This window comes from Mesoplodon densirostris, chromosome 16, assembly GCF_025265405.1.
Source record: "Mesoplodon densirostris isolate mMesDen1 chromosome 16, mMesDen1 primary haplotype, whole genome shotgun sequence".
Lineage (NCBI taxonomy): Eukaryota > Metazoa > Chordata > Mammalia > Artiodactyla > Ziphiidae > Mesoplodon > Mesoplodon densirostris.
The window spans coordinates 43,013,233-43,027,247 of record NC_082676.1 but is presented as its reverse complement, the minus strand read 5'-3'; the positions used below and the strand labels follow the sequence as shown (position 1 = coordinate 43,027,247).

General features: G+C 36.4%; 1 protein-coding gene across 4 annotated transcripts in view; it reads left to right on the top strand.

Moving 5' to 3' along the window:
* Nucleotides 1–14,015, top strand: part of LOC132476085 (S-adenosyl-L-methionine-dependent tRNA 4-demethylwyosine synthase TYW1) — a 211,834-nt gene that overhangs the window by 108,994 nt on the left and 88,825 nt on the right. For all 4 annotated transcript variants that reach the window (XM_060077809.1, XM_060077807.1, XM_060077806.1 and 1 more), the window contains exon 14: nt 9,636–9,746. In XM_060077809.1, the coding sequence (XP_059933792.1) occupies nt 9,636–9,746 (111 nt within the window). The remainder of the gene's footprint in view (nt 1–9,635; nt 9,747–14,015) is intronic.

The following is a 14,015-nucleotide window of genomic DNA, read 5'->3' as shown; positions in this document are numbered from 1 at the left end:
TATCTTTGCCAATCTGATAAGCCAAAATGGTACCTCATTACTGCTTCAATTTGCATTTCTTTGATTACTAGTAACTCAGAACCATATTTTAGGAGACCATTTTTTCTTGTTTTGACACAGCCTCAAATCGAGTTCGTCTTGAATTGCAACTGTCAAGATAAATTGTTGAAATTAAGAGCTGTAGTCCTCGGATGTAATAACCTCATCCAGAATATGTAACACTGAAAGCTGCCTAATTAGAAGTGACAGAATTCTAACTCATAACTGCATATTTTTAAACTTTTTTATTATGGATTTTTAAAACATTCAAGAGAAGAAAGAATAATGGAGGGAATTCCTGTGTAAGCATGATCTTAGCTTTGACAGTTATCATCATCCTACATTTCATGTTTCATCTGTCTTCCCAATTTCTGGGGGGTGGGGAAGCATTGGAATATTTCAAATCAGATAAATAGTATCATTTTATCCACAAATACTTGTGTATTTAACACATAAGGACATATTAAAAATGGAATGCCTCCTCCCAGCACTTTGCGTATATTTTTAATTTTTTAAATAGGATTTTTATATTGAAGTATAGTTGATTTACAATTTTTTTTTTTTTTTTTTTGCGGTACGCAGGCCTCTCACTGTTGTGGCCTCTCCCGTTGCGGAGCACAGGCTCCAGATGCGCAGGTTCAGCGGCCATGGCTCACGGGCCTAGCCACTCCGTGGCATGTGGGATCTTCCCGGACCGGGGCACGAACCCGTGTCCCCTGCATTGGCAGGCGGACTCTCAACCACTGTGCCACCAGGGAAGCCCCTACAATATTTTTTAGTTTTACAGCAGAGTCATTCAGTATTTTTGTAGATTATACTCTGTTATAAGTTATTACAAGATAATGGCTATAATTGTTTGTGGTATACAATATATCCTTGTTGCTTATCTATTTTATATGTGGTAGTTTATATCTTTTAATCCCATACTCCTAATTTATCCCTCCCCCTCCCCTTTCCCCTTTAGTAACCATAAGTTTGTTTTCTATGTCTGTGAGTCTGCTTCTGTTTTGTAAATAAATTGATTTGTATTACATTTTTTGATTCCACATGTAAGTGATATCATATATTTGTCTTTCTTTGTCTGACTTACTTCACTTAGTATGATAATCTCTAGATCCATCCATGTTGCTGCAAATGGCAGTATTTCATTCTTTTTTATGGCTGAGTAATATTCCATTTTATGGATTCCATCCATCCAATAAGATGTATACCACATCTTCTTTATCCATTCATCTATTGATGGACATTTAGGTTGCTTCCATGTCTTGCCTATTGTGAATACTGCTACTGTGAACATTGGTGTGCATGTATCTTTTCGAATTAGAGTTTTCATCTTTCCCAGGTATATGCCCAGGAGTGGGATTGCTGGGTCATATGGTAACTCTATTTTTAGTTTTTAAAGGAAACTCCATACTGTTCTCCACAGTGGCTGCATCAATTTACATTCCCATCAACAGTGTGGAAGGGTTCCCTTTTCTCCACACCCTCTCTAGCATTTAATATTTGTAGACTTTCTGATGATGGCCATTCTGACCAGCATGAGGTGATACCTCATTGTAGTTTTGATTTTCATTTTGGTTTGTTTCTGGTTTCTTTTGCTGTGCAAAAGCTTATAAATTATTTTCTTTTAAGCCCCTCATTTTCTGTCTTCCTCCTTATGTTGTTAATTTCACAGATTACATTTTATACATTGCATGCCCATTAACATAGATTTATAATTATTGTTTTAGGTATATGTGTTTTAAATCACATAGGAACAAAAAAAAGGAATTAGAAACCAAAAATAGAACAATACTGGCTTTCATATTTAACTATTTAGTTACCTTTATCACAGTCCTTTACTCATGGTTTCAGGTTGCTGTCTGGTGTCCTTTCATATCATCCTGAAGCATTCCCTTTAGCATTTCTTCTGTGGCAGTTCTGCTGATGATGAACTCCCTGAGCTTTTGTTTATCTGGAAATGACTTTATTTACTTATTTATTTATTGCTGCGTTGGGTCTTTGTTGCTGCACGTGGGCTTTCTCTAGTTGCGGTGAGCGGGGGCTGCTCTTCGTTGCGGTGCGGGGGCTTCGCATTGCGGTGGCTTCTCTTGTTGTGGAGCGCGGGCTTCAGTAGTTGTAGCACATGGGCTCAGTATTTGTTGCTTGCGGGCTCTAGAGTGCAGGCTCAGTAGTTCTGGTGCACGGGCTTAGCTGCTCCACGGCATGTGGGATCTTCCCCAACCAGGGCTCGAGCCCGCGTCCCCTGCATTGGTAGGTGGATTCTTAATTACTGTGCCACCAGGGAAGTCCCCTCTCCTTTATTTTTGAAGTATAGTTTTACCAGATGTAGAATTCTTGGTTGATAGTTTTTTTCTTTCAGCAATTTAAATATGTCATCCCACTGTCTCCTGACTATTATGGTTGATGGTGAGAAGTAGGTTCTGATCTTATCAAGGATTGCTGTACATGACAAGTCACTTCTCTTTTGCTGCTTTCAAGATTCTCTTTGTCTTTTGACAGTTTGATTATAATATATCTCAGTGTGCATCTCTTTGAGTTTATCCTACTTGAAGTTCGTTGTGCTTCTTCAATGTGTAGACTCATGTTTTTCATCAAATTTTGGAAGTTTTGGCCATTTTGTTTTCAAATATTTTTTGCCATTTTCTCTCTCCTCCTTCTGAGATTTTCATAATGCACATGTTGAACATTTCATGGTGTTCTACAGGTCTTTAAAGAGAAATGTAAATAATAAACCTACAACCCTTCTCTTCTCATCCTCAGAAGTAAGCACTATTAATGGCTTGATATGTTTCCTTCTATGATTTCTTTTCCTGTTGGGTTGGATTTTCTTTTTTTTCTTTCTTTTTTTTTTTTTTTGCAGTACGCGGGCCTCTCACTGTTGTGGCCTCTCCCGTTGCGGAGCACAGGCTCTGGACAGGCTGGCTCAGTGGCCATGGCTCACGGGCCCAGCCACTCCATGGCATGTGGGGTCCTCCCGGACCGGGGCACGAACCTGTGTCCCCTGCATCGGCAGGCGGACTCTCAACCACTGCGCCACCAGGGAAGCCCTGGATTTTCTTCACTGAGTCTTATAACATTGTCTTTGCCCTCTTCCTTTGATCTACATTTTCAGTTATTCATTACAGTTTAATTTGGTTGATTACTTAGTTAATTTATTTTGGAAGTAATTCTATAATCGTTTTCCTGCTTGTCTTCTTTGATTATAAAGAATACTTCATTTGGCTGCATCATGAATTGTATCTTTGAATTTATTTTCTAATTCTTTGCTTATTTGACATATCAGATTGACACATTTTGTTTTGTCTCCCCTGAACAGTAAAAAATTTAGTTAATTAAAGCCATTTGAAGAATAAGTATGTTTTCTAAGGACTTTGAAAGATTCATTGCCCAATTTCTAGTAGAGGCAATACATATTCCTTTGCTTTTAGAAACAGTGGTCGTCAGTGAGGGCTTGTTTGAATTTTAAGGTTTTTTTGTTTGTTTTAAAGAATTTAGAATTAATTTTTTGATAAGCATGATATGACTTGGTCAGCATTCAATTTGTTTGTTTGTTTTTTAATTGGGATATAGTTGCTTTACAGTGTTGTGTTAGTTTCTGCTGTACAGCAAAGTGAATCAGCCATATTTATACATATATCCCCTCCTTTTTGGATTTCCTTCCCTTTGAGGAGCCAGGCAGGAGTGGTGGAGTCTTACCTTGCTGGTTTCCTGGTTCCTCTTCTCTTTTGGTATTAACCATTGTTGCTAATTTCTTTTCTGACTTTGGTTTTGTTCATTTACTAGAATAAAATGTAGATTATACAACAGTCAGTACTTTAGTTGCTTGTTCACTGCTGTATCTCTAGCATCTAGTATTATACCTGGTGTACAGCAGGACCTGGTGACTGTTGGTTGAATTGATATCTGTGTGAACAAATGAATGAATCTGTGTAACTGCTGGTGGTGGTGGTGGTGATGGTAGCTGAAATTTATTCATAGTTTTCTATCTGCCAGGCTGTGTTCTAAGTTCTTTATTTGTTTTAGTTCTTTTCATTTTAGAGCAATACTATGAGATGTAGATACTATTACTCTTCCTATTTTACAGAGGCACAGAGAGCATGCCTAAGCTCACACAGCTGACTCCAGAGCCCAGTAGCTTAATTGCTACTATGTACTTTTTTTCTCATCTTATACTTTTTTCCTCTTTTCTCTCCTCCTTCCTAACTACTCAGACCTTTTCTACTTTGTTACTTAATCCTTTTTTCCCTCACTTCCCTTTGATAAGCATTTAACATTTACCTTTGGAATTTTGACCTCAATTTTCACTCCGTATATTGGGTTGGCCAAAAAGTTCGTTCAGGTTCTTCCGTACCACCCCAAAAGAACTTTTTGGCCAACCCAATATTTTCAGTCCGTGTATTGCTTCCGTCTAAGAAACAAACATAAGTTAAAACCCAAATTTAAACTCCGTCACAAAAATCTGGTCTGAATTCTAGCAGTTAACATCTAGGTTTCTTGCTGCACAACCTAGCTGCACATTGGTTGTGATGTTACTTTCAGAGCCACGCCTCCCTCCCATTTTATTGTGTTTGTTACTACCACTGGGGAAAAAAGTCCTAGACTGTCAGATTAAACAGAAAATGCATGAAATTATAACATGCCAGCTACTTGACACTTTTTTACAAATCTCATTGTGACATTTTACAAATCACATTGTAGCCTGAACAGAAAAGTAGCTAAACTTTTTGCCTGAATTGGATACTTTCATCTTCATTTTTGTATTCTGTAGTATTACACAAACCCTGTCCCTACTAGATAATATGCCACATTCAGAAAATCCTGCAGTAATAACTGACAAGAACCTATGCAAATTAAAATTACTAACTAAATCCCCAAACTGGGGAAAAAAATAGGTTTTATTCAAATTAAATTACTACAATACAATCCAGTTTGTACTCCAATTTTTTCTTTCTTTTTTTTTTAATCTAAAAGAAGGATAAAACAAAGTGTTAAGTATGTCCTTTGCAAAGGAAAGTCCAGCTCTCACCTCTCAAGCAACATCTGTACTCAGTTTTTGTTTTAATTTGATCTAACTGGAGTATAACACAACTTTCTTCTATAGCCTTTAGGAACTGCTTTAACTAATTTTAAACAGACTTTAAAGTCTCCAAAACCATTCCATCGAGCAGGCTCGCTACAGACACAGTGAAACCCAGAATGTGAATTTGATAATTTGAAATAAAATCTAATGACATTTCTTTTTTAGTAACCCCATAGTGCTTTTCTTTGTCCTTAACAATCTGAACATTAGTAGGCTATAGATAAAAGGTAAATGTACTAAAATTAGTTATATCTGTTGATCAAAAGATATGAAGAAATCAGAAAGGAAAGCCATAAAGTGGATGAAAATATTTCTAATACAATTATAACAGCATTCTTACAGCCAGAATATATAAAGAATTTGAAAAACCCAGTAGTAAAAAGACAGCTATCCCAATAAAGAAATATTCAAAACATTTGAACAAGTACTTCACAAAAGCAGAGATCAAAATAGCCATAGCCAGAAACATACTCAACTTCATCAGTAAACGGGCAAATACAAAATAGGACAGTGCAGGAATGGCTAAAGTTTAAAAGACTAACAAGTGTTTTTGAAGAAGAGAAGCAGCTGGAACTCTGATCCACTGCAGGTGGAAGTATGGTGAAATGACTTTGGAAACCAATTTAGCAGTATCTGCACATCCTGTGATCCAGCATTCGCACTCTTAGGAACATTCAAGAAACGTCCATCGGGAGTCAGGTACAGTAACAGTCATAGCAATGCTATTTTGTAAGAGACCCAAACCGGGGAGAAAAACCAACCAACCAACAACTTTCACTAATGTAAGTATTTTCATATACTGGAGTACTAAACAGCAGCAAAAATATATCTAAAGCTAAAGTCACCATCAAATTCAGTGAAAGAATTTCAGTGAAAGAAGCCAGACATAGAAGAATATATGTCATAATAGCATTTCATAAAATTCCCTAAAGCAGGAAGAACTAAACTCTAGTGTTACAAGAGACAACAGCATTTTATAATAGCTAAAAACTGGAAATAATCCAGATGTCTATCAATGGGGGAACGGTTGAATAAATTATTGTGTATTTATATAATGGAATATTAGATAACAGAGAAAATGAACAAATCTCAACATGTAGCAACATGGATGGACTTTATAAACACAGTGTTGTATGACAGAAGCAAGATGCAAAAAAGTATATGGTTCCATGTATATAACTTTCCAACACAGGCAAAAATCTAAACTTTAATGTTGAAGTCAGGATATTAGATAGCTTTGGGGTAAAGGCAATGGATGGTGACTGGGTGATGAATATTTTCTTTGTGTTAATCCCTTGGGCTGTCCATTCGTGTTTTATGTATGTTTCTCTTTGTATGATTTCTTTCACAATTTGAAAAGGTTAAGCAAGGAGAGATAGAGTCTGCCTTGGATTCATTCTGCTTGGGTTCATATCCCAGCTTTGCTGCTTTCCAACTGTGTAACTTTGGGAAATTCATTTAGCAGCACAAGGCCTCAATTTCATATCTGTAATGTGAAGCTAAGAAGCCTATTTTGTCAGATTTGTAGCAAAGATGAGACAGATATTGGAATCTTTGCTAAGATGTTAAACACAACAACAGCTGGCACATAGTAAGGGCTGACTCATTGCTAACTCTTGCTATTGTTATTGTTGGTATCATTGCCAGTTTATTTGTTGAAAGGAATTTTAGACTCCCATTGGAATTACATTATATTTAGAAATCTATCGTGGCTGTCCATGTAGGCTAGTTTTTTGTGGTCTCAGAAATATTTACTTTTTTCACTCTCCATGTTATTTCATTAATAATCATCAAGTATTTTATAGATGTATTTTAGAGTTGAAGTAGAATTTTCTTTGCCTTGCATTTTGTAGTTGTACATATAGTATATATGTACCATACATATGGCATATAATAGCTAATACTTAGTATGACTTACTGCTGCCAACATGGTTCTAAGCGTTATGTAGATGGACACTTTTAATCCTGTGTAAACTCCCATTTTGCACAGGTAGAAACTGAGACAGAGTTAAAGATGGCTAGTATGTGGTCTGGGATTCAGTCTGGCCTCAGAGTCCACATTTACCCCACTGCTCTATGCTAGGAAAGGTGCTCATTTTTCTATTTTTATTTGGTAAGTGGCCAATTTTACTTAATCTGATTTTTAGTTGATTTTCTTAGGTTTCCAAGAAGCCAGCTATATCATTTGCAAGTAATTGTTTTTTTTGTATACTATCCACTTATTCTTGTTCTTGCCTTATTGCTTTGATTTTAACTTTCAGGGAAGTGTTTATAAGAGTGGACATTCTGCTGTTATTCTGATTCAATAGAAATGCCTCTATTTTTTACATCTCTAAGAATGACATGGACTGTTGACTGGAGAGTGTTTTCTTTATGTTAAGGATGTGTTTTTTAATCTTTGAGTTTACCAAATGGTTTTTCAGTTGTTCATTCTGTTTTGTTTTAAAATCAGGGATGGGCTTTAAATGATATGAAATGTCTTTGTGTGTCTATAAGATGATTGTATAACTTTTGTGTATTGAGCTATTAACATGATGAATTGTATTAATATATAGTCTAATATTGAATCATCTTTGCATTTCTAGAATTTTTAACAATGCTGAATTTCATTTGCTAAAATTTCTGTAAGATTTTTGCATATATAAGTACAAGTGAGATTGGCCTGCACTTCTCTACCATTTTTGTTAGGTTTTGGCATTGGGTGAATTCTAGCTACGTGAAGGGAATCTGGAAGATTTCTATCTTTACGTGCATTATACACTGCATTTTAAAAATAATTTTTGAGTACATTTTCTGATATGGCTGCCTAATACTTTTCATTCCTTGGTTATCTTCAGACATGAGCAAAAGCAGAGAGATTGGCATTCTTTTTAATTGAAGTATAGTTGATGTACAATATTATATGTTTCAGGTGTACAATATAGTGATTCACAAATTTTAAAGGTTATACTCCATTTATAGTTATTATAAAATATTGGCTATATTCCCTGTGTTGTACAATATATCCTTGTAGCTTATTTTATACATAATAGTTTAAACTTCTTAATCCCCTACCCCTATCTTGCCTCTCCCTCCTCCCCTCTCCCCATTGGTAACTACTAATTTGTTCTTTATATCTGAGTCTCTTTATTGTTATATTCACTAGTTTGTTGTATTTTCTATATTCCACATATAAGTGATATCATACAGTATTTGTCTTTCTCTGTCTGACTTACTTCACTTAGCGTAATGCCCTCCAAGTCCAACCATGTTGTTGCAAATGGCAAAATTTCATTCTTTTTTATGGCTGAGTAGTATTCCATTGTGTATATATATACCACATATTTATCTGTTCATCTGTTGGTGGACATTTAGGTGGCTTTCATATCCTGGCAATTGTAAATAATGCTGCTGTGAACACACTGGGGTGCATGTAGAGAGAGACTGGTATCATTTTGTTCACGTATTACTTCACTTTGTTTTTCTCTTTAGTATTTTGAGCCTTGCTACTTAAAGCATGGTTTGAGGTTTAGCAGCATGGATACTACCCAGGAACTTGCTACAGATGGATGTAATCATGTGCACATAACTACACGTGTCACATCATCTTTGCTATATTCTATTGGTTATAGGCAAGTCACAGGTTCTGCCCCCACTCTTGTTGTAGATTTTTTTTTTTTTTTTTTGCGGTACGCAGGCCTCTCACCGTTGTGGCCTCTCCCGTTGCGGAGCACAGGCTCCGGACGCGCAGGCCCAGCAGCCATGGCCCATGGGCCCAGCCGCTCTGCAGCATGTGGGATCCTCCCGGAATGGGGCACGAACCCGTGTCCCCTGCATCGGCAAGCGGACTCTCAACCCCTGCGCCACCAGGGAAGCCCTCTTGTTGTAGATTTTAAACTATCATTAATCATGTTGTTTTGAGATGTTTGAATAAGTCTTTGAACTTTTAGTAATTTGTCTAGGGTCCTGGAAAAGAGCTACAAAGTCAAAGGTATAAAGTTTTTAAAGGCTTGTATGACTGTTGTCTAATGGCTTTTCAGAAAATCAGTACCTCTTTTGGTTACATGGTAAACAAATGGCAACATTGACAGTTCATCAATGTGCCTCTTCTGCCAAGTAGAGATCATTAAATAAGGAGGAAGCAGGAAAGAGGACAAGAGTGATTAGAAATTCTTACTGTAAATAACTTTGAGCAATTGATACCTGAAAGCCTGAAGGTGATGTGAGTTAATTTTCACCAATCTAAAACTGTTTGGTCAATTTACTGTTTCTAACTAAATGGAATTCAGTTTATTTGTTAAGAAACTTCTGGGTGTCTTATCTAGTGTTCGATACTGTAAGTGAGAGAAGAAAAATATATCTGTGCCTTTATAAGGCTTCTGGGAGTCTTGTGACATTGTTTACATTTTTTTCATCTTTCTACAAAATGCAACTTCAATTTATAGAAGTTCATGCCAGGTTTCACCTGTGGGTTTAAGAAATTTGAAAATCTTCCTAGGTGATAAAAACAAAGTTGTGTTTTCCTCTGTTTTAGCAACAACGTACTGTCTATAGGCTGACTCTAGTGAAAGCATGGAACGTGGATGAGCTCCAGGCCTATGCCAAGCTGGTGTCCCTGGGGAACCCTGACTTCATCGAGGTGAAGGTAAGCCCCTGCCGGCTAGTGTTGGGCACATTCCCATTATGCTTTGTTGACCACGGTAGAATTACAATCTTCTAAAATTCTGCAGGAGGTCCCGGATGTTTTATTTAATCAGTCAGAAATATTAATCAAGATTCCTGGCACTGTTCTAGGTATTGGAGATAAGAGCAGTAAAGACTAAGCATTTGCTCTCACATATAAAAAGCTTATATTTTAGTGAGAGGTAGACCGTCAACAGAAAATGAATGTACTGCTCACTACATAGTAACTTTAATATGCTGAGAAATAAAATACTGTTATAGTGAGTAATTGGTTGGCTTTTAACTACACTTTTACTATGGAAAACTTCAAATATATACAGAAGTAGAGAGACTAATGTAATGAACCCCATCCATCCATTACCAGCTTCAAAAATTACTAGCTCGTGTTTCAACTGTACTCCTACCCATTTTCCTGCCCTTACCTGTGAAGCAAATCCCCACGTTATACCATTCATCCATAACTGTTTTAGTATGTATTTCTAAAAGATACGCACTCACTTTAAACACTTATTCAGAATACTGTTCTTACTAAACAGTTCTAACAATAATCTCATATATTGGAACATATAAGGTTTCAACTTGACCAGTTATTTTAACAGTATTTTTTTAAATTGAAGTAGAGTTGATATACAATATTGTGTTAGTTTCAGGTATACAGCAAAGTAATTCAGTTTTTTATATATATTTATTTATTTACACACACACACACACACACACACACACACACACACACATATAGTTTTTCAGGTTATTTTCCATTATAGGTTATTATAAGATGTTGAATATAATTCCCTGTGCTATACAGTAAATCCTTGTTGTTTATTTTATGTACAGTAGTGTTTGTTAATCCAATACTCCTGATTTATTCTTCCCCTCCTCCCTTCCCCCTTTGGTAACTGTAAGTTTGTTTTCTACGTCTGTGAGTCTGTTTCTATTTTGTATGTAGATTCATTTGTACTCATTTTTAGATTCCTCACATAAATGATATCATATAATATTTCCCTTTCTCTTTCTGACTTATTTCACTTAATATGATAATCTCTAGGTCCATCCATGTTGCTGCAAATGGTAATATTTCATTATTTTTTATGGCTGAGTAATACTCCATTGTGTATATATACACCACATCTTCTTAAACCAATTGTCTAAAGTAGTTTTTAATCTGGATCCAAATAAGGGTCAGAATTGGATTATTTCTCTCTTAAATTTCTTTTAATCTATTAGTTCCTCTTCCATGTGTTCTTTTTCCCCCTTGTAATTTATTTTGTTGGAAAAAATGGAACATTTATCCTGGTTAGTTCCCCATATTTATATTTTAGGTTTTGGTGACTGCATGTTGCCCTGCCCCTTAGATTTCCCATGGATTGTTAGTTAGATCAAAAGAAGATTGATCAGATTTGTGTGTGTGTGTGTGTGTGTGTGTGTGTGTGTGTGTGTGTGTGTGAATGTTTGCATTTCAAGATTATTTCATTGGTGGTAGTGTATGCTTCCAGCAGGAGCCATTTAATGTCTGGTTGTCACTGTCATGTTTTTGCCAGTGTTTCTTTGGGATAGGTACCTGTAAGTGGATTGATGTGTCAGAGGGTGCATATGCATATGCTGTTTTACTAGATATTGTGGTTGGCTGCTTTAGATTTCAAAAGCAGGAAGGCTTTTCTGAGCAGATGACTCTTTTAAAAACTGATACCTGAATAGTAAGAAGCAGCACAATATGCAAAGGCTTGGAGTCAGAGCATTCTGGGCAGATGGCACAGCTGGTCCACAGAGGTCCTACATGACCTCCGTGGGGTAGCTGGAGTTGGCTGTGGTACACGATGAATCAGGATGGTGGGCTGGGGCCAGATTTTGTTAGGCCTTTCATGCATGGATAAGAGAATCAGATTTTATACTAAGTTTAATGATAAGCTTTTTTAATTCTAGGTGTGCTAGGAAAGGGTTTTAAACTGGAGAGTGATACGATCTGATTTATGATTTCGAAAGATCACCCTGCCGTTGCCATGCGTGGATTATAGAGGGCAGTAGTAGAAGTAGGTAGACGGGTAACAAAACTTTTGCCAAGCAAGAGATGTGATGGCGTGGGGAAGGTCATTGGAGAGGACTGGGTGCATTTGTGATACATTTTGGGAGTAGATCCAACAGAACTTGTTGTTAGATGACATGTAGGGTATGAAAGAACAAAAAGAATCAAGAATAGCACCTGGGTTTTTGGCTTAAGCAATCGTGTGGATGTGGAACAGTTTGCTGAGATGGAAAAGACCAGTGGAGAAGGGAGGCACATTTAGGGAGTAATTGCATGAGTTCTATGTTGACCTTAATACTTTGAGATCGCTTTTAAATAATCCAAGTGTAGGTTCAAAGTGTAGGTTCAAATAAGCCACAGGTTCTATATGCCTGGCGTTCTGGGGATAAGACAGGCCTGGCAGTAATGATTTGGAAGTCATCAGCATGAGATGGTAGTTCAAGCTATAGAGTTTTCAGAGGCAGACAGCTTTCTTGGACAACTAAGAATACACAGAATGAGAGAAAGTGACCAGAAAGTTAACCCAGTCTCTCAAAGCTCCACGCTTCAGTTTATGTTGATGAAGCTGGATGCACTCTGTCACATCAGAGCATATTTCAGTTTTACAGCCGTTTTTTAGTAAGTTCAGTGTTCTGCATTACAGTCCTCTGGAGGGATGGGGAGGTGAGAGGAGCAGATGAAATATTGCTGAGTGTGTAGCGGCCTCTGGTCAGGTCAAGACACTTTTCTTTTAAAATTGCTCTTAATTTCAAAAGGCTACTCTTGGCAAGAACTCTAATGATACAAAGACACAAGCTACACTTTAAATATATGCATCGGCTTAAGGAAACCTTGCCAACATCAGAGATTAGTGGTGTTTTAATTTATGGTTTAGCTATTAAAGAATGCTGCTTCAAATTATGCTGCAGTAAAACCTCTATTATTAACTTGGCTGGATCGCACTGTCACCTTTTTTTTCTCCTTCTTTCTTTGCAGTCATGTTTCCTATAATGAAGAAGATATTTTGTAATCTGAAAAGAATCAACCAAATTTTAAAGAAAGATGGCTACTTTGTAAACAGTGTAACTATCTGATGGGCATTTTGTAGTTGGACAAACTATTAACATAACTAGGAAACAGATGAAGCCTTCTGCTTATAGCTGAGATGTTATAATGACATAGTTTCTTTCAAACAACATTTCCATTTTACTATTATATCCCTGCATTTAGCAAATATTTCTGAGCTGTCTTCATGTGCCAGGCCTCGTCAAAGCAACATAGGTACAAATTTTTTTTCTAAATTTGGATATGCTGTTTGGGAAATGGATGTCTTATTGAACAAGGCAAAATCTACAGAAGTAAAATGAACTACTTTGAGAGATTTTTTTTATTGAAAAATCTTGGAGAAGTGTGTAATCTAACACAATTTTAAATGTCTTATTTAAATTATAAAATATAAGGTAATAGACAACAGTTTGTGTGTATCAGGGGAAAGCATGTGATGATCAGTTGTCTCTGGTAGGAGACCTGTAATATCAAGTACCTGGGCCTTTGAGGATTAGATCACATGGTTTATTAAATTCATCTCTCATTTGTCCAGCAAGTTAATGAAGTATCTTTCTCTTAAACTGAAGTAGGAAAAGGGATGTTTACAGAAAATAGTATACTATTAAGAAACAAAATGAGTTATAGACTAATTATTACTTGATCAAATTTTTAACAGTACATGTTTAGATACATTTATATAAGAAAAGTATGGAAGGATACATATCAAATCATTAACAGTGTACGATTTGGGAGAAGGGGAAGGAAAGGCTTGTTTTACTCTTCATATTTCTGTGTTGTGTGAATTGTTGCAGTGAACATGCATTACGTTTATAATTCAAATGATTGAAATGAAATCAGTAAATGGAGAAGGCATGCTTTCCTGTTCAGTAGGGTTAAACTATTTAATGTCTGAAAAGGCAGCTTTTTGTTGTTGTCTTATTACAGTAAAATTTTCTAAAATGGAAACGTTTTAAAAATAATAGTAATAAAGCCTCTCCAGAAAACATTTGGTAAGAGCTAGCAATATGGCAGCCTAAGATAACCTCAAATTCCTCCAAAAGCAAACACTTAGAATTAAATGTTATGGTAAACATACTTTTGAGAGAATAGTCAATCTGTCAGGTCTGTAAGGGAATTCCTTAGGGGCTGTAAAAAGGGAGATTGCCTGGTGGTACTCTGCAGCTC